At 36.7% G+C, this 18,443-nt stretch overlaps 1 protein-coding gene across 1 annotated transcript in view; it reads right to left on the reverse strand.

Moving 5' to 3' along the window:
- Positions 1-4,330: 4,330 nt before the first annotated feature.
- LOC130915452 (myomesin-3-like) overlaps positions 4,331-18,443 on the reverse strand; it is a 182,519-nt gene continuing 168,406 nt past the window's right edge. Inside the window, exons 27-37 of the mRNA XM_057835475.1 lie at positions 15,817-15,876; positions 15,582-15,649; positions 11,845-11,955; positions 11,681-11,768; positions 7,470-7,508; positions 7,290-7,395; positions 5,246-5,409; positions 5,143-5,179; positions 5,037-5,059; positions 4,749-4,804; positions 4,331-4,687 (exon numbers count right to left, since the gene is read on the reverse strand). Coding sequence (XP_057691458.1) covers positions 4,415-4,687; positions 4,749-4,804; positions 5,037-5,059; positions 5,143-5,179; positions 5,246-5,409; positions 7,290-7,395; positions 7,470-7,508; positions 11,681-11,768; positions 11,845-11,955; positions 15,582-15,649; positions 15,817-15,876 — 1,025 coding nt within the window. The 3' untranslated portion in view covers positions 4,331-4,414. The remainder of the gene's footprint in view (positions 4,688-4,748; positions 4,805-5,036; positions 5,060-5,142; positions 5,180-5,245; positions 5,410-7,289; positions 7,396-7,469; positions 7,509-11,680; positions 11,769-11,844; positions 11,956-15,581; positions 15,650-15,816; positions 15,877-18,443) is intronic.

Genomic DNA, 18,443 nt, shown 5'->3' on the forward strand with positions numbered 1-18,443 from the left:
CCGCCATTGTTGATGTCAATAATTACACAATGCTCATGGGTGCTGAAAACCATAAAATCAGTCTCACCCAAGCGCCAGCAGAGGGCGACAAAACTCCCCAAAACACAAGTAACAAGTGGACATTGCACTGTGCTGTCATTTTAATCTGTTTGAGTGGGGCATGTGCGTTAATTGCGTCAAATATTTTAACATGATTAATTTAAAAAAATTAATTACTGCCCGTTAACGCAATAATTTTGACAGCCCTAATTTATTTACAAGAATTTTCACCAGAAAAGCTCTGTTTACATAAGGCGGCCGCTAGCTACATTCAGGAACAGACTAGCATTGCATTTACGACATGTATACGTAAAATAAATGCTAACTGCACTTTTTTTTTTTGCTTTAACCAAGACTCGAGACTGTTTTACATCCATGTCTATAAAGAATTCATTCAAGGATGTAAGTATTTAGTCACAAGAATTTTCATCGGAAAAGCTCTGTTTACATAAGGCTGCCGCTAGCTACATTCAGTAACAGACTAGGATTGTACTTTGACATATTTACGTAAAATAAATGCTAACTGCACTTTTTTTTTTTTTTTTGCTTCAACCAAGAATCTAGAATGTTTTTACGTCCATATCTATATCTATATATTTTTTTCCTCTTCATTGTGCATTTTTTGGCTGCTGCGACTTATAGTCTGAAAAATACGGTAAATGGCATTGTAGTTCAACCTCGAGATTTCTATGAAAAACTTTTAAGATGCACACCACAGCATGTGCACTTTAATTGTAGTGCACCAAACATAAGCTATATGAGTGTGGGAAATATGGCCTGTATATTTCTTGCATTCATATCAAGTATTTTTATTCATTTAGCTCAATAAAAATCATGGTTAATTCAATTATGTGTGTCAATAAAATAACAATAAAATTCTAAATAAAAAGTTTATGTCTCTGTTCAATTACTGGTCAGGTCAGACCCATGAAAGAAAATGCACCATTTTGAAAACTTTAAGATCTCATATGTCCCATGACCAGTCTCACCAATTTTGAGGAGGATCCAACCAACTACCTAGGCGACATAGTCTCAAATGTACACCGTATAATTCGACAAAAATTTCACATTTGATCCAAAATACCTGTTGGATTGAGAATATGGTTGCAAGAGACTTTTTGGAGCCGTTTTGCACAGGGTATCGACTCCCCAAATTGTATCGCTCTACGTCGAAAAAACTTAAATGGAGAGGCCTTTTTTAAAATTCAAGTGTTTGCCACTGAGCTATTTGGTTACGTTTTTTTCACAACGATGCAAAATTACCGAAATTCACGCTTATGTGCAAATTTTGGTGTGTTTCGAGCATGTTTAGGCCTCCAAATTGGCCGTTTTCATTTGCCGAGAAAAAAAAAAATAATAATAAATAAATAAATAAAAAATCCCTTGCAAAACAATTGGGCCTTCGCGCCTGTTGGTGCTCGGGCCCTAATAATGAGAAAATATTATATACAGTGCCCTCCATAATTATTGGCACCCTGGTTTAGATGTGTTTTTTAGCTTCTAATAATTTTTTTAATTCAAATAATATGGGACCTTAATGGAAAAAAAGAGAAAAATCCAACCTTCAATACAAGTGCATATATTCAGTGGGGAAAAAATCCCACATAAAAGAAATTATTATTTGACATCAAATAATGTGTGTCACAATTACTAGCACCCCTGGTGTTAATACTTTGTACAACCCCCTTTTGCCAACAAAACAGCACCTAATCTTCTCCTATAATGTTTCACAAGCTTGATTTTATGTCTGGTGAACCATTTCTGTGTAGATTTGGCCATAGGTTTAGGGTACAGGTGTCAAACAGATTCCAGAAAGGGCCAAATGGGTGCTGGATTTTGTTCCAACCGATAACGCACAGAGAGTTTAACCAATGAACTTCCTGCTGAAACAAGCAGCACCTGACAAAGTTTAACTGATTACACATGTAAAAGATCTAATTGGTAAATAGGTGTCCTCTTTATTGGTAGGAAAGCAAACCTGCACCCACTTGGCCCTTTCTGGAATCGGTTTGACGCCTGTGGTTTAGGGTCATTGTCTTGCTGAAAGACCCAGTGACGACCCATCTTCAGCTTTCGGGCAGAGGGCAACAGATTTTGATTTAAAATGTCCTGGCATCACTGACCCACCCCCATACTTCACAGTGGGCATGAGGTGCTTTTCAGCATTCGCATCTTTCGTGGCATGCCAGACCCCCTTAGAGTGTTTGTTGCCAAAAAGCTCAATCTTGGTCTCACACAAATATACACACGGTTCCAGGCTTCAACTGTGACCGTGTGCTTTGGTCAGATGAGACCAAGATTGAGGTTTTGGCAACAAACACTCTAAGTGGGTCTGGCGTGCCACGAAAGATGCGCATGCTGGAAAGCACCTCATACCCACTGTGAAGTATGGGCGTGGGTCAGTGATGCTGTTTCGCTTCCAAAGGCCCTGGGAACCTTGTTAGGGTGCATGGCATCATGAATGCTTTGAAATACCAGGACATTTTAAATCAAAATCTGTTGCCCTCTGCCCGAAAGCTGCTGGGTCTTTCAGCAAGACAATGACCCTAAACATATGGCCAAATCTACACAGAAATGGTTCACCAGACACAAAATCAAGCTTGTGAAACATTATAGGAGAAGATTAGGGTGCTGTTTTGTTCGCAAAAGGGGGTTGTACAAAGTATTAACACCAGGGGTGCAAACAATTGTGACACACATTATTTGATGTCAAATAATTATTTCTTTATGTGGGATTTTTCCCCCACTGAATAAATGCACTAGTATTGAAGGTTGGATTTTTCTCTTTTTTTCCATTAAGGTCCCGTATTATTTGAATAAAAAAAATATTAGAAGCTAAAAAACAAATCTTAACCAGGGGTGCCAATAATTATGGAGGACACTGTATTAAGTATCATACTATAAATTTTTGTCCAAATACAGTGCCTTGCAAAAGTATTCGGCCCCCTTGAATCTTGCAACCTTTCGCCACATTTCAGGCTTCAAACATAAAGATATGAAATTTAATTTTTTTGTCAAGAATCAACAACAAGTGGGACACAATCGTGAAGTGGAACAACATTTATTGGATAATTTAAACTTTTTTAACAAATAAAAAACTGAAAAGTGGGGCGTGCAATATTATTCGGCCCCTTTACTTTCAGTGCAGCAAACTCACTCCAGAAGTTCAGTGAGGATCTCTGAATGATCCGATGTTGTCCTAAATGACCGATGATGATAAATAGAATCCACCTGTGTGTAATCAAGTCTCCGTATAAATGCACCTGCTCTGTGATAGTCTCAGGGTCTCAGGCCCATGATCACTCTGGATGAACTGCAGAGATCTACAGCTGAGGTGGGAGAGTCTGTCCATAGGACAACAATCAGTAGTACACAGCACAAATCTGGCCTTTATGGAAGAGTGGCAAGAAGAAAACAATTTCTCAAAGATATCCATAAAAAGTCTCGTATAAAGTTTGCCACAAGCCACCTGGGAGACAACACCAAACAAGTGGAAGAAGGTGCTCTGGTCAGATGAAACCAAAATTGAACTTTTTGGCCACAATGCAAAACGATATGTTTGGCGTAAAAGCAACACAGCTCATCACCGAACACACCATCCCCACTGTCAAACATAGTGGTGGCAGCATCATGGTTTGGGCCTGCTTTTCTTCAGCAGGGACAGGGAAGATGGTTAAAATTGACGGGAAGATGGATGCAGCCAAATACAGGAACATTCTGGAAGAAAACCTGTTGGTATCTGCACAAGACCTGAGACTGGGACGGAGATTTATCTTCCAACAGGACAATGATCCAAAACATAAAGCCAAATCTACAATGGAATGGTTCAAAAATAAACGTATCCAGGTGTTAGAATGGCCAAGTCAAAGTCCAGACCTGAATCCAATCGAGAATCTGTGGAAAGAGCTGAAGACTGCTGTTCACAAACACTCTCCATCCAACCTCACTGAGCTCGAGCTGTTTTGCAAGGAAGAATGGGCAAGAATGTCAGTCTCTCGATGTGCAAAACTGATAGAAACATACCCCAAGCGACTTGCAGCTGTCATTGGAGCAAAAGGCGGCGCTACAAAGTATTAACGCAAGGGGGCCGAATAATATTGCACGCCCCACTTTTCAGTTTTTTATTTGTTAAAAAAGTTTCAATTATCCAATAAATTTTGTTCCACTTCACGATTGTGTCCCACTTGTTGTTGATTCTTGACAAAAAATTAAAATTTTATATCTTTATGTTTGAAGCCTGAAATGTGGCGAAAGGTTGCAAGGTTCAAGGGGGCCGAATACTTTTGCAAGGCACTGTATATGACTTTTAAAACATCAATATAAATTTGATTATTTCACCTATAAAATTCATTTTTTTGTGTGTTGCCGCTTCCATTCACAATCCCATCTCCACAACGTTTGCCGGCGGCGCTTCGTCTCGCCTGTACACGCTCACGGTCACGTCCACCGACTCAGAGCCGCAGCGGTTGCGGACCAGCACGGTGAATTTGCCAGAGTTTTCTGTGCGGACGTCGCTGATGGTGATGGTGCTGCAGCCTGGCTCCCTGGTGATAAAGTACTGGTCCTCGCCGGCGATCTCGCGCTCATTGCGCAGCCAGAAGACATCCGGGACCGGGTCGCCCTCGATGAAGCACGTCAGGCACAGAGACTGTGGAGGGGAACGTTGTGTAGTTTTCAACATTTAATCACCGTGTCATTTTATATCTTACCTTTCCCTCCATGATAGCCACAACATCTGGAAGACCTTTAGTCACTTTGGCCCGATCTGAAACAAATTCAGTCCCAGATGACACATGCTCTTAAATATTCTTCTTGAAGACATCTTGTTAACACTTTATTTGACAGTGGGTTCAAAAGACTGTCATAAGTCCGTCATAATTATGATATGACACTGTCATTGGATGAAAGAGATGCGAACTGGACATAAGTCGAGTTAGTGACATCGTTTGCTGACAGTCTTATGAACCCAATGTCAAATAAATATCTTTGCAACTCACTTTTCTCAATGACGGCTTCTTGCCTGAAAGGATGAAAAGAAGATGTCAAATTAGCATCCCGGCAAAACATGCTGCATAATTTAAAACAAAAGCAAACACATCTTACTTCAGCCTCTGATGCTCCGTCAAAGCATCTGCAAATGCTATGAGTAAAAAATAGATTATTGCAGTAACGTTACATACATGACAAATCTCGCATGCACCCCCACCTTGTCCCGCCAGGTCCAGGTGACGCGTATGCGTCTCGACACCGTCAAACATATCCAAGGTGTATTTGCCTTTGTCGTTCTCTGTTGGGTTGAAAATGTCCATCCAAACCGTGTGGACGTTGCTTCCCATCCTGACCCGGGACTGTGGTTCCATTTGTTTCCCCCTGTGGGAAAATCACAGGGGCGGAGCTTAGGGGGTGCTAGGGCACCTAGCTAGGTGCTAAGTGGCACCTAGCTAGGTGCTAAGTGGCACCTAGCTAGGTGCTAAGTGGCACCTAGCTAGGTGCTAAGTGGCACCTAGGTCTCTGGCAGTGTTTTTAATCCGGTGCTTGGACATACCTTACTACTCGGCAAAACGTCGTACACAATGCTCAGCGTGCTTGCGCAAGTATCCGCACGCACGCATGCGCACATCGGTTAGAAGCGGCGAGTACTCAGTATTTTTGTTTTTATTTTGTTTTTTAGAACTTTTCATTGCCTCAAAGATATATGTTTATAGAAGGGTTGTTCCGATCACGTTTTTTTGCTCCCGATCCGATCCAGATCGTTTTAGTTTGAGTATCTGCCGATCCCGATATTTCCCGATCCAATTGCTTTTTTTCCCCTCCCGATTCAATTCCAATCATTCCCGATAATTTTTCCCGATCATATACATTTTGGCAATGCATTAAGAAAAAAATGAATAAAACTCGGACGAATATATACATTCAACATACAGTACATAAGTACTGTATTTGTTTATTATGACAATAAATCCTCAAGATTACATTTACATTATTAACATTCTTTCTGTGAGAGCGATCCACGGATAGAAAGACTTGTAATTCTTAAAGGACAAATGTGACTTTGTATATTGTGACTAAATATTGCCATCTAGTGTATTTGTTGAGCTTTCAATAAATGACACTGTAGCCATTTAACTGTTGTGCCCAAATGCATGATGGGAAGTGCACCCATGACTGTGCGTAGTGGTACCAATTGATATATCTTCTCTGCGTTGGGAAATAATATAGGGTGTTAAGAAAAAGATCAATTACTACCTTTCTTCTCCACATTGATTCCCACGATATTTCTAATCGTAGTTAGAGGGATTGTAAGGCTTTAGCCAATTAAAAAAAGGCTCCACAGGCTGCCAAAATTCACTCTACTCATTTTACGTTGCCTTTTAGCTCTGTATATAGGTAAAACGGCGCCATTACAGATTGACTGCGACAATGCGTGAGTGGGTCGTGCAGCGCATGTGTTGATTGCGTTAAATATTTTAACGTGATAAACTTTTTAAAAAATTAATTATCGCCGTTAACGGGATAAATTTGATAACCCTACCTTAAGCCTACACTAAAGACTCTGGATGAGTGTAAGATATTATGTCTGTAACGTTAAATACAATTAGAAAACGATTTAATTTAAAAAAAAAAAAAATAAATAAATAAAAGAAGGCATGTCCGATATTTTTTTGCCGATTCCGATACTTTGAAAATGACATGATCGGATCCGATCGATCGGCATCCCGATATATCTCGACATATCTCTAGTTTATAGTCATCGTACCCGGGGCCTGTTCACATTTGTTCCACCAATGGACAAATAGGCAACTTATTACAAAACCATCAACACGTAAATCCTAAATCTCCATGTTTATATCATAACTCATTGGCTGCCACTGACGACGCGAGGCGTCCAATTCGTTTGAAATGGGAGGGTTGGCTAGTGTTAAACTAGGGATAAATTCATTTAAATCACAGCAGAAAGATGAAAAGATTCACATCATCGTCAGTGGCCCTAAAAAAGTAAATAACAATAGTTGTATTATCTTTATGTCCAGCAGGTGGTGCTACAGGCTTGCTATAAAAATGCCTAATATTTAGGTTTTAATATTAAGTTTTTTTTTTTGGTCTGTTTAGTTCAATTGAACTACAAATGCACAATAAATCTATCTAAATTGCAGAATTTTTATTATTAGATATATATATTTTTTATCAATACAGGGCACTACTTAAAGCAACATTGGAATAAATTCTCCCTTCTGATTTTCATGGCTTACTTAAAGCTCCAGGTGGTCTTCAAGTAGCTGATATAATACGTGAGGCAGCAGTAGAGCCTGAAACCTTCTGCCGTGCTCTGAACCCTCAGCGGACCTGCTGACAATCCTGGAGAGATGGAAAGATGGATGCCAAGTCGATACAGCACATTGATGCGGGCTTCAAGTGCGTGGCTCGCTCACCGCATTGTCTGCTCAGCTGCTGGAGGAGCTTGTCGTACTCTGAGAAGAAACATAAACACTGATAATAATAAGCGGCGGCTGACATTTACGACCGAATGAGCTGTAATGAGTGCACCAGGTCACTCGCTGGCGACGTTATAAAGAAATACAGTCAATCTAATTGAGAGGATTGGCAGCGAATGACCATGTTTCAGTGCCATTGACGACAATAGACGTCCTGTGTATTTTGAACTTAACCATACACCGAATCAAAATCTTAACCAATTGTTAAAATGACAATATGCTCACAGGACAAGACAAAAAATAAAAGTGATATCGCACATTTTTCAGATATTACAAAATTTACCATGATTCTATTTTGATTCAAGGGCGTTCGGTCAATAAAATAGGATAAGATTACATTTTACATTACGCTTTATTTTAAAAAAAAAAAAAAAAAAAAAAAAAAAAAAAAAAAAAGCATTTTAACTAGGGCTGTCAAAATTATTGCGTTAACGGGCGTTAATTATTTTTTTAAATTAATCATGTAAAAATATTTGACGCAATTAACGCACATGCCCCGCTCAAACAGATTAAAATGACAGCAGTGTAATGTCCGCTTGTTACTTGTTTTTTTGTTTTTGGGTGTTTGGCGCCCTCTGCTGGCGCTTGGGTCCTAATGATTTTATGGGTTTAAGCACAATAAGTGAGCATGGTGTAATTATTGACATCAACAATGGCGAGCTACTAGTTTATTTTTTGATTGAAAATTTTACAAATTTTATCAAAACGAAAACATTAAGATGGGTTTTAATATAAAATTTCTATAACTTGTACTAACATTTATCTTTTAAGAACTACAATGCCATCTTGTTGATTTATTGGTATAATAAACAAATACAGTACTTATGTACCGTATGTTGAATGTATATATCGGTCTTGTGTCTTATCTTTCCATTCCAACAATAATCTACAGAAAAATATGGCATATTTTATAGATGGTTTGAATGGCGATTAATTACAATTAATTTTTAAGCTGTAATTAACTCGATTAAAAATTTTAATCGTTTGACAGCCCTAATTTTAACTAGTGTTGCACCAATACCAGCTTGAATTTCCTGATGGTGGAAAACACAGACAAGACTGAAAAAGCAGTTTCTGCTCTTGCACCCCTCTTTAAAATAAGCTGCTGTATTTTCAGCCAGAACAACTGTTGTGTCTGATAGAACAATATGTCTATATGTTGCCATAGCAGATTCATGGCGCATTACGCCCCCGGAACTAATTTTAATTTGTCCGTTTTACCCTGGAAACCCCCGTTTACAGACGTCGCGCAACCGCTTTTGTTTCAACCCAGCCATGAAAAGAATTATATTTATTATTCAAAATGTCTGTCATTTTTAGCTTAGAATCATTAATTGAAGTCTAATATTTCGTTAAAAAAGACTAACGACTTAAAAAAATTATTTACTCGCATATTTTAAACTTTTAAACAAATTACGTCACAAAAACCAAGGCAAGCAACGAAGGGTTCAAAAAGACAATCTGTCAAATGGCTGCAAGTCAGTATCTCGGGAAGCCGCCTAGGATCGGTTTAAAGACACTGCTGATGAGCTGGAATTGGATGTAGGTTCGACGTCGGGAACTCATCCCACATTTCTGTAACAAAACAACCGACCAGCAGCAGAATGGGACATAATAATGCCAGTCGTCATACTAGCTTCGCTTGCTAGCTAGCACAGCTATTCTCCCAGTGCAGGCCAACTACGTCATCAACCCGAGCGTCCATTGCGCGCATAAAACATGGTACCGTCTGTGGGTCAAAACATGTACTAAATATTATGGATCAATGGCAATATTTTATGTCTTTCTAATAACATATTTTAGTAAAAGAGAACAATTGTGGCCTATTAGCGCCTACAAGTCTAAGTCTGAGGTTCCCTTTAAACTCATGAAATATTTGACGTCCATATACAGTGCCTTGCAAAAGTATTCGGCCCCCTTGAACCTTGCAACCTTTCACCACATTTCAGGCTTCAAACATAAAGATATAAAATTTTAATTTTTTGTCAAGAATCAACAACAAATGGGACACAATCGTGAAGTGGAACAAAATTTATTGGATAATTGAAACTTTTTTAACAAATAAAAAACTGAAAAGTGGGGCGTGCAATATTATTCGGCCCCCTTGCGTTAATACTTTGTAGCGCCACCTTTTGCTCCAATTATAGCTACAAGTCGCTTGGGGTATGTTTCCATCAGGTTTGCACATAGAGAGACTGACATTCTTGCCCATTCTTCCTTGCAAAACAACTCGAGCTCAGTGAGGTTGGACGGAGAGTGTTTGTGAACAGCAGTCTTCAGCTCTTTCCACAGATTCTCGATTGGATTCAGGTCTGGACTTTGACTTGGCCATTCTAACACCTGGATATGTTTATTTTTGAACCATTCCATTGTAGATTTGGCTTTATGTTTTGGATCATTGTCCTGTTGGAAGATAAATCTCCGTCCCAGTCTCAGGTCTTGTGCAGATACAAACAGGTTTTCTTCCAGAATGTTCCTGTATTTGGCTGCATTCATCTTCCCGTCAATTTTAACCATCTTCCCTGTCCCTGCTGAAGAAAAGCAGGCCCAAACCATGATGCTGCCACCACCATGTTTGACAGTGGGGATGGTGTGTTCAGGGTGATGAGCTGTGTTGCTTTTACGCCAAACATATCGTTTTGCATTGTGGCCAAAAAGTTCAATTTTGGTTTCATCTGACCAGAGCACCTTCTTCCACATGTTTGGTGTGTCTCCCAGGTGGCTTGTGGCAAACTTTAAACGAGACTTTTTATGGATATCTTTGAGAAATGGCTTTCTTCTTGCCACTCTTCCATAAAGGCCAGATTTGTGCAGTGTACGACTGATTGTTGTCCTATGGACAGACTCTCCCACCTCAGCTGTAGATCTCTGCAGTTCATCCAGAGTGATCATGGGCCTCTTGGCTGCATCTCTGATCAGTTTTCTCCTTGTTTGAGAAGAAAGTTTGGAAGAACGGCCGGGTCTTGGTAGATTTGCAGTGGTCTGATGCTCCTTCCATTTCAATATGATGGCTTGCACAGTGCTCCTTGAGATGTTTAAAGCTTGGGAAATATTTTTGTATCCAAATCCGGCTTTAAACTTCTCCACAACAGTATCTCGGACCTGCCTGGTGTGTTCCTTGGTTTTCATAATGCTCTCTGCACTTTAAACAGAACCCTGAGACTATCACAGAGCAGGTGCATTTATACGGAGACTTGATTACACACAGGTGGATTCTATTTATCATCATCGGTCATTTAGGACAACATTGGATCACTCAGAGATCCTCACTGAACTTCTGGAGTGAGTTTGCTGCAGTGAAAGTAAAGGGGCCGAATAATATTGCACGCCCCACTTTTCAGTTTTTTATTTGTTAAAAAAGTTTAAATTATCCAATAAATGTTGTTCCACTTCACGATTGTGTCCCACTTATTGTTGATTCTTGACAAAAAAATTCAATTTCATATCTTTATGTTTGAAGCCTGAAATGTGGCGAAAGGTTGCAAGATTCAAGGGGGCCAAATACTTTTGCAAGGCACTGTAACTCAGGCTTAAGTCTACCCATTTCTCAGGGTATTTAGAAAAAAAAGTACAGATACGTGCTGTAAAATGTAGTGAAGTAAAAGAAAAAATTTCATGTTTCTACTCAAGTAAAGAACATAACCACAAAAATGTACTTAAGTACAGTAACAAAGTGCTTTTACTGCGTTACATTCTACCACTGAAAACTAATGAGCGGGAGTGTGCAATTCATTGGCTGCCATTTTCAGTGGTAGACATTCATTCATTCGCTGCCAATCGTCTTATCGCCAATCAATGGCACTGAAAGATGAGCATTCACAACCACGCCCATTTTACACCAGCAAACTGGGCCCATTAGTGACCCCGGCCTGTGTGTGATCGCACCCCACCTAACTTCCGCCCCTGTACAGTACCCAAAATTGGAAATATTTAATGCCTTTAACTGACTGATCGGTTTTCCAAGGAGATCGGGGAGAAAAACAAATCACTCCACAAAGACCCCAAAGAATAACCGCTCAGGGTATGCTTGTCAATCAGGCCTTTCCTCATTCATTTACAAAAATGCTCAAATTTGGCCAGTGTTGGTATGTTGAATCCTGCTTAAATACCATGGTGTAAAAAGCCCATTAAACAAATGAGCTGGTCACCTTCATCTCGCAACGCCAAGGTGCTGACGTCCTCTCCTCTGGCGTCTGACACCACTGCTTTGTACGAGCCCGCCTGCTTTTTTTCAATCTACGGGGACACGTAACACACAATTCATCTAATTATACATTCAAAACTGGCGCACATTGATTTAGTGTTTGATTACCTGTGGGATGGTGAGTGCGCTGGATCCAGAGGCGGAGTCATAATCAGCCTGTGTCACTGCTGTGCCGTCCTTGAACCACTTGAGAGTGGAGTCTTTGTTTGTGTTTGTCACCTGTTGATGCACAGACGTATTCAAGAATTAAAATGTTGTATACTGAAATGACTGGCTGCCATTGATGTCCAGTCACTTGAACTGGGAGAGGTTGGCAGCGATCTTTATCGCCGTCATTGCTACGCGATCATTTACAAGGAGTCATTTTGTGTGTTTTGTTTTTTAGATTTGAAAACTTAAAAACAAACGGGCCAGTTAAATTATACGGAAGCATATTGCTGCCACTGAAAAAAATATATACTGCATATATAATTTTTTAAAGTCCGGTATCACTGTTTTACATGATAGTCATCATGTTTTTACATGACCTCATGATGATGATGTAAAAACATGATACCTATCATGTAAAAATGAGAAATCATGTAAAAACTAGGGCTGTCAAAATTATCGCGTTAACGGGCGGTAAATAATTTTTTAAATTAATCATGTTCAAATATTTGATGCAATTAACGCACATGCCCCGCTCAAACAGACTAAAATGACAGTACAGTGTAATGTTCGCTTGTTACTTGTTTTTTGGTGTTTGGCGCCCTCTGCTGGCGTTTGGGTCCAACTGATTTTATGGGTTAGTACCATGAGTGAGCATGGTGTAATTATTGACATCAACAATGGCGAGGTACTAGTTTATTTTTTGATTGAAAATTTTACACATTTTAATAAAACAAAAAAATTAAGAGGGGTTTTAATACAAAATTTCTGTAACTTGTACTAACATTTATCTTCTAAGAACTACAAGTCTTTCTATCCATGGATCGCTTGAAAAGAATGGTAATAATGTTAATGCCATCTTGTTGATTTATTGTTATAATAAACAAATACAGTACTTATGTACCGTATGTTGAATGTATATATCTGTCTTGTGTCTTATCTTTCCGTTCCAACAATAATTTACAGAAAAAAATGGCATTTTTTATAGATGGTTTGAATTGCAATTAATTACGATTAATTAATTTTAAAGCTGTAATTAACTTGATTAAAATTTTTAATCATTTGACAGCCCTAGTAAAAACATGATAATTATGTGAAAAGGTGATAACTTTCATGTAAAAATGTGATAAATACCGTGTTAAAATATGATCAGTGTGTAAAAATCTGATGTAATGTAAAAACATTAATTACTGTGTAAAAACATGATAATTATCATATACGATGAGGAAAACTATCATGTAAAAATGTTGATAAGTATGTAAAACCATGATATCTGTGATGTAAAAATGTGATAATTATCACGCAATAATGAGAAAACTCATGTAAAAATGTTCATAATTATGTAAAAACAAGATAATTATCACTTAAAAATGTGATAACTGTCATGTAAAAATGTGAAAAATATCATGTAAAAACATGGTAATTATCATGTAAAAATCAGATAATAATATAAAACATAATTATCATGTTAAAATATGATAATTATGTCAAAATGAAAAACATGAAAACTCATGTAAACATGTGATAATTGTCATGTAAAAACTATGTTTATCTTGTAAAAATGAGAAAACTATCATGTAAAACATGATAATTATCATAATAATCTGATTATCATTATGTAAAACAAACATGTAAAACATGATAATTATGTCAAAACGTGATATATAAACCTGATAATTATGTCAAAACGTAATAGTTGTAAAATTAACTCATGTGAAAACGTGATAATTATCAAAACTTTAAAACTACTATGTGAAAACGTCAATACTTTCATGTAAAAACGTCATAATTATCATGGAAAATCAGATAATCATCATGTAAAACATCACGCAAAAACATGATAATCATCATGTAAAACAACTATTAAGCAAAAACATGATAATTATCATGTCAAAAAGTGATAGTTATGTAAAAACGTGAAAACTATCATGCAAACCTGATTATCAAATTGTAATAATTATAATAATTAATAATTATCATGTAAAAATGAGAAGACTATCATGTAAATAATAATAATAATAATAATAATTATGTAAAACCATCATAATTGTCATGTAAAAACGTGATAATTGTGTAATATGAGAAAACAATGAAAACATATTGATAATTATTTAAAAACATGATAATTATCATGCCAAAACTTGATAGTTATCATGTAAAACCAAAATATCTTGTAAAAATAACTATCATGTGAAAATGTGATAATTATCATGTATAAATATAAATATAATGTAAAAATGAGAAAACGATCATGTAAATGTATGATAATCATCATGTAAAAATGAAGGAACTCATTTAAAAACGTGATAACTCATGTAAAACACTTGATAGTTATGTAAAAACATGATAATTATCAATTGAAAACAACTAATCGAAAAACGTGAAAACTGTCATGTATAAATGTAGTAATTATCTAAAAAGAATTAACAAAACATAGCTATCATGTAAAAACTAGGGCTGTCAAAATTATCTCGTTAAGGGGCGTTAATTAATTTTTTAAAATTAATAACGTTAAATTATTTGACGCAATTAACGCAGATGCCCCGCTCAGAGAGATTTAATGACAGTACACAGTGAAACGCTCACTTGTTGTGTTTTATGGAGTTTTGCCGCCCTCTGCTGGCGCTTGGGAGCGACTGATTTTATAGGCTTCAGCATCCATGAGCACTGTGTAAGTAATTATTGACATCAACAATGGCAGACTAATAGTTTATTTTTTGATTGAAAATTTGACAAATTTTATTAAAACGAAAACATTAAGAGGGGTTTTAATATAAAATTTCTCTAACTTATACTAACATTTTTCTTTTAAGAACTATAAGTCTTTCTATCCATGGGTCGCTTTAACAGAATGTTAATAATGGTAATGCTATCTTGTTGATTTATTGTTATAATAAACAAATACAGTACTTATGTACCGAATGTTGAATGTATATATCCGTCTTGTGTCTTATCTTTCCATTCCAACAATAATTTACAGAAAAATATGGCATATTTTATAGATGGTTTGAATTGCGATCGATTGCGATTAATTACGATTAATTAATTTTCAAGCTGTAATTAACTCGATTAAAAATTTTAATCGTTTGACAGCCCTAGTAAAAACATAATTTTCATGTCAAAACATGACAGTTATCATATAAAAAAGTGAAAACTATCATGTAAACATGATTATCATGTGAAAACGTTATAGTTATCTTGTAAAAATAACTATCATGTGAACATTTTTCACTTGTTTTGTTGTTATTTATTTATTTTTACAATTTAGAAATTTATATATTAAAAAGAGCCTCAGTTGAACTGGGAAACATAAGTATGAAAGCAGGAGTAGTTAATCTTTTCCTTGTGGAACGGAGTTCCTCAACTCACTTTAGAATTTAGGTACCACCAGATAGCGCCCAAACAACACTGTTTTTGCTTTGGCTTAACCACAAAAACAAGGTACTGTATAGGTGGGTTTTGAGCAAATAGGTCACGTTTGCCAGTACTGAAGTGTACATAAATATGCATTTGTGCATGCCTAGGTTGTTATCATTATGGGGAAAAAATCCGCAGCCACAAAATAATTATATATCAAGAGCATTTATGGGTGACCGCTTTTAGAGATTTCTATAAAAGTTCCGCTTTTATCGTTTGCACTAATGACCGTCACGATAGACGAAAACAGCACCATCATTTTCATTGCCGCAATTAAGTACCTTGCACTTTATGATCACTTGGCATTCCTCGTTAACGTTCCACGACAAGAACTCCTCGAAGTATGGCCCTGGGGGAGGAAGGGGGAGACGCAAACGATGACAATGTCACCGTGATGTATGCAGAATTCAGCGTTCATCCGTGTCTCTTAAAGGTCACCGGCTGCCATTTGTTATCGTAATGAGGCGGCCGTGTTTCGATGCAAACGTGAACGGGAGGGCGCTATCGGAGACTCACCGCTCTTTCTCTCGTGGTCACGTCGCTTGGCGTTTGCCAGGGCCAGAAGTTCGCGGAATTCTGCAGGAGATAGTTTTTGGTTAATCAGGTTCACCAACACGAACTAATTATAGTCAAAATACTGTAAATGATAAAAGCGCAGGGTTACAGAGTCTGTTTGTTGGTTAGTTTCCTCATTGTTTGGAATTACGTTTTTGTGGTTAACTGTTAAGTGTGAGATGTTGCCAGGTCTAAGGGCTTTCATTTTACTCGATAATTATTACTATTTATACACTTAATTATATTGTTAATCGTTGTTGTATTAAAAGGGTCAATTTTAATGATTTTTCTTCCATTTTAGTTTTTAATTTGGACTCAAATAGAAATAGTCTTTGTCTTAAGTGTTCATTCAGGTCATGATTATTAATATTTGTATATATTTTTTACTATATTACTGGTTGTATATATTATAACTGTTAATTTTAAAAGCAGATTTGGTGTTATTAGAGTAAGGCATTTCAAAAAAATGTAAAACGTCAGTTTTATTTCTATAGTTCCACAATCATCAACAGATACAAAAGGACTTTACAAAGAACAGTTGATAAACACAATAAAAATGTTTAATAATTAACTATAAACTTAATAAGGCAATTATAACAATACTTTGTACATTAAATGATAAAATTGATAAATTATCGATAAAAATTTGAACTCAAAATCTATGATAAATAGCAATCCCCTGATCTAAACCCCATAATAAAATAAACTCACTATAAAAACTACAGATAATAGAAAATATTCATTAATAAAAAAATCAAGCAAAAACAATATTTTTAGGAATCGCTTTCCCCAATTTCTCAATTTGACAACCATTTATGATGATTATTTTTTAAAAATAAATATGGCTGAAAACACAGACAAGACCGAAAAAGCAGTTTCTGCTCATGCACTCCTCTGTAAAAGAAACTGCTGTATTTTAAGCCAAAACAACTGTTGTGTTTGATAGAACAATATGTCTATATGCTGCCAGAGCAGATTCATTGCGCATTAAGCCCCTGAACTATTTTTAATTTGCCCGTTTTTCCATGAAAACCCCAGTTTACAGACGTCGCGCAACTGCTTGTTTCAGTCCAGCCATAAAATGAAGGTAATTAATTATATGAAAAAATCATTAATCGATGTCTAACATTTTGTTTAAAAAAAACAAAAACGACTCTAAAAAATTATTCACTCGCATATTTTAAACTTTTAAACAAATTACGTCACATAGAAAAAAATGATGTCTGTAAAAAAGTCACGGATATTTACCTCATAACTATCGCTTAATTGTATTTTTTTTGTTTCTGTCTCATTTTTTCCGGTATGTTTAATGCTAACTAATCGATCAAAACAAAGAAAAATTGGAAAAAAATGTTTAAATAGGTAAATATGTGAAAAAGAAAATCTCGACCACTCCTTGATGTCTGCGATTTCTGCATCGCGACCCTTGTTATATTACCATGTTTCACCCATAAAATCCCCCCAAAATCCAGCTGTGGCCATTCACAGCTGTGCCTTGACACTTGGTGATACTTGCTACATGGAGTTTTTGGATTGAAACAAGGTCAGTATGCGATAATATTGCGTTAAAGTCGTGGCGTCTGTAATTCTGCTCTCGCGTGCTCTCACCTCCAGATAGGGTTTTGCTGTTTAAAAAACCTTTTTAAAAAAAAAAAAAAAAATGCCCCCCTGTTCAAATTTTTTCTTCCCTGAGAAAATTGAGATCTTAAGCTTTCCAATGATGTTTCACACATGCATATCGGACAATTTGAAATTTGGCCAAATTGGGGTTCTCAGAGCGGAAGTTCAAGTCGCCTGAGTGTTTTCCGTCATATAATGAAAATCTGGAAAACGAAAATAATAATACATTTATTAACAATCATGCCCAATACTAGAGTTGGCTGATAAACGCATTTTAAAATGATATCGGATAATATCGCCAACGGTTTTTAATTATCGGCTTTGGGCCAATACGCATGTTGCCTTCAAAGTGAATTTAGAAGCCTTCTGCCTTTGTACAAGGGCTGGTCACAGCTTAGCACAGCAGTTATGCTTATTGTCCATTAGATGTCTCCAAATTTGGATGCTTGGGATTTGGTATGTGAGCTTTATCATAAAGCATCCAGTGGGCCATGACAATACAATTAGCCATTGTAACCATGTAGATAAATGCGCTATATAAGTACTCTCCATTTATCGGACAACTCAAGCTTAGCATTTTTTAACTTTAAATATCAGTTTATAATTTATGCATGACCAAATAGGACAGAATGGATTATATACATACATCTTTCAGTAAATACTTAAATGTGTCATTAATTCATTAAAATACTAGTCCAGGCTTCTTGCACACTTTTACAAGTCAAATTTAATGCCTTCAAAGACATTTTTAGGACCTTAAAAATATTCAAGACCGAAACACGTCGCAACAATTTCTGATGAAGATAAAAATAATTTTATTTCACTGTAAGTGGTGTTTTTCTCCTCCCACGTGCACAAGGCGCGAGAACCTCTGGGTACCCCACGGTACGATACAATATGAGTTGCAAAACAAGGCCCTGTTTTCTTTTTTTTTTTTTTTTTACATTAAAATGGTATGGTATTGTAAT

Source organism: Corythoichthys intestinalis, chromosome 4 (genome assembly GCF_030265065.1).
Source record: "Corythoichthys intestinalis isolate RoL2023-P3 chromosome 4, ASM3026506v1, whole genome shotgun sequence".
NCBI classification, from domain to species: Eukaryota; Metazoa; Chordata; class Actinopteri; order Syngnathiformes; family Syngnathidae; genus Corythoichthys; species Corythoichthys intestinalis.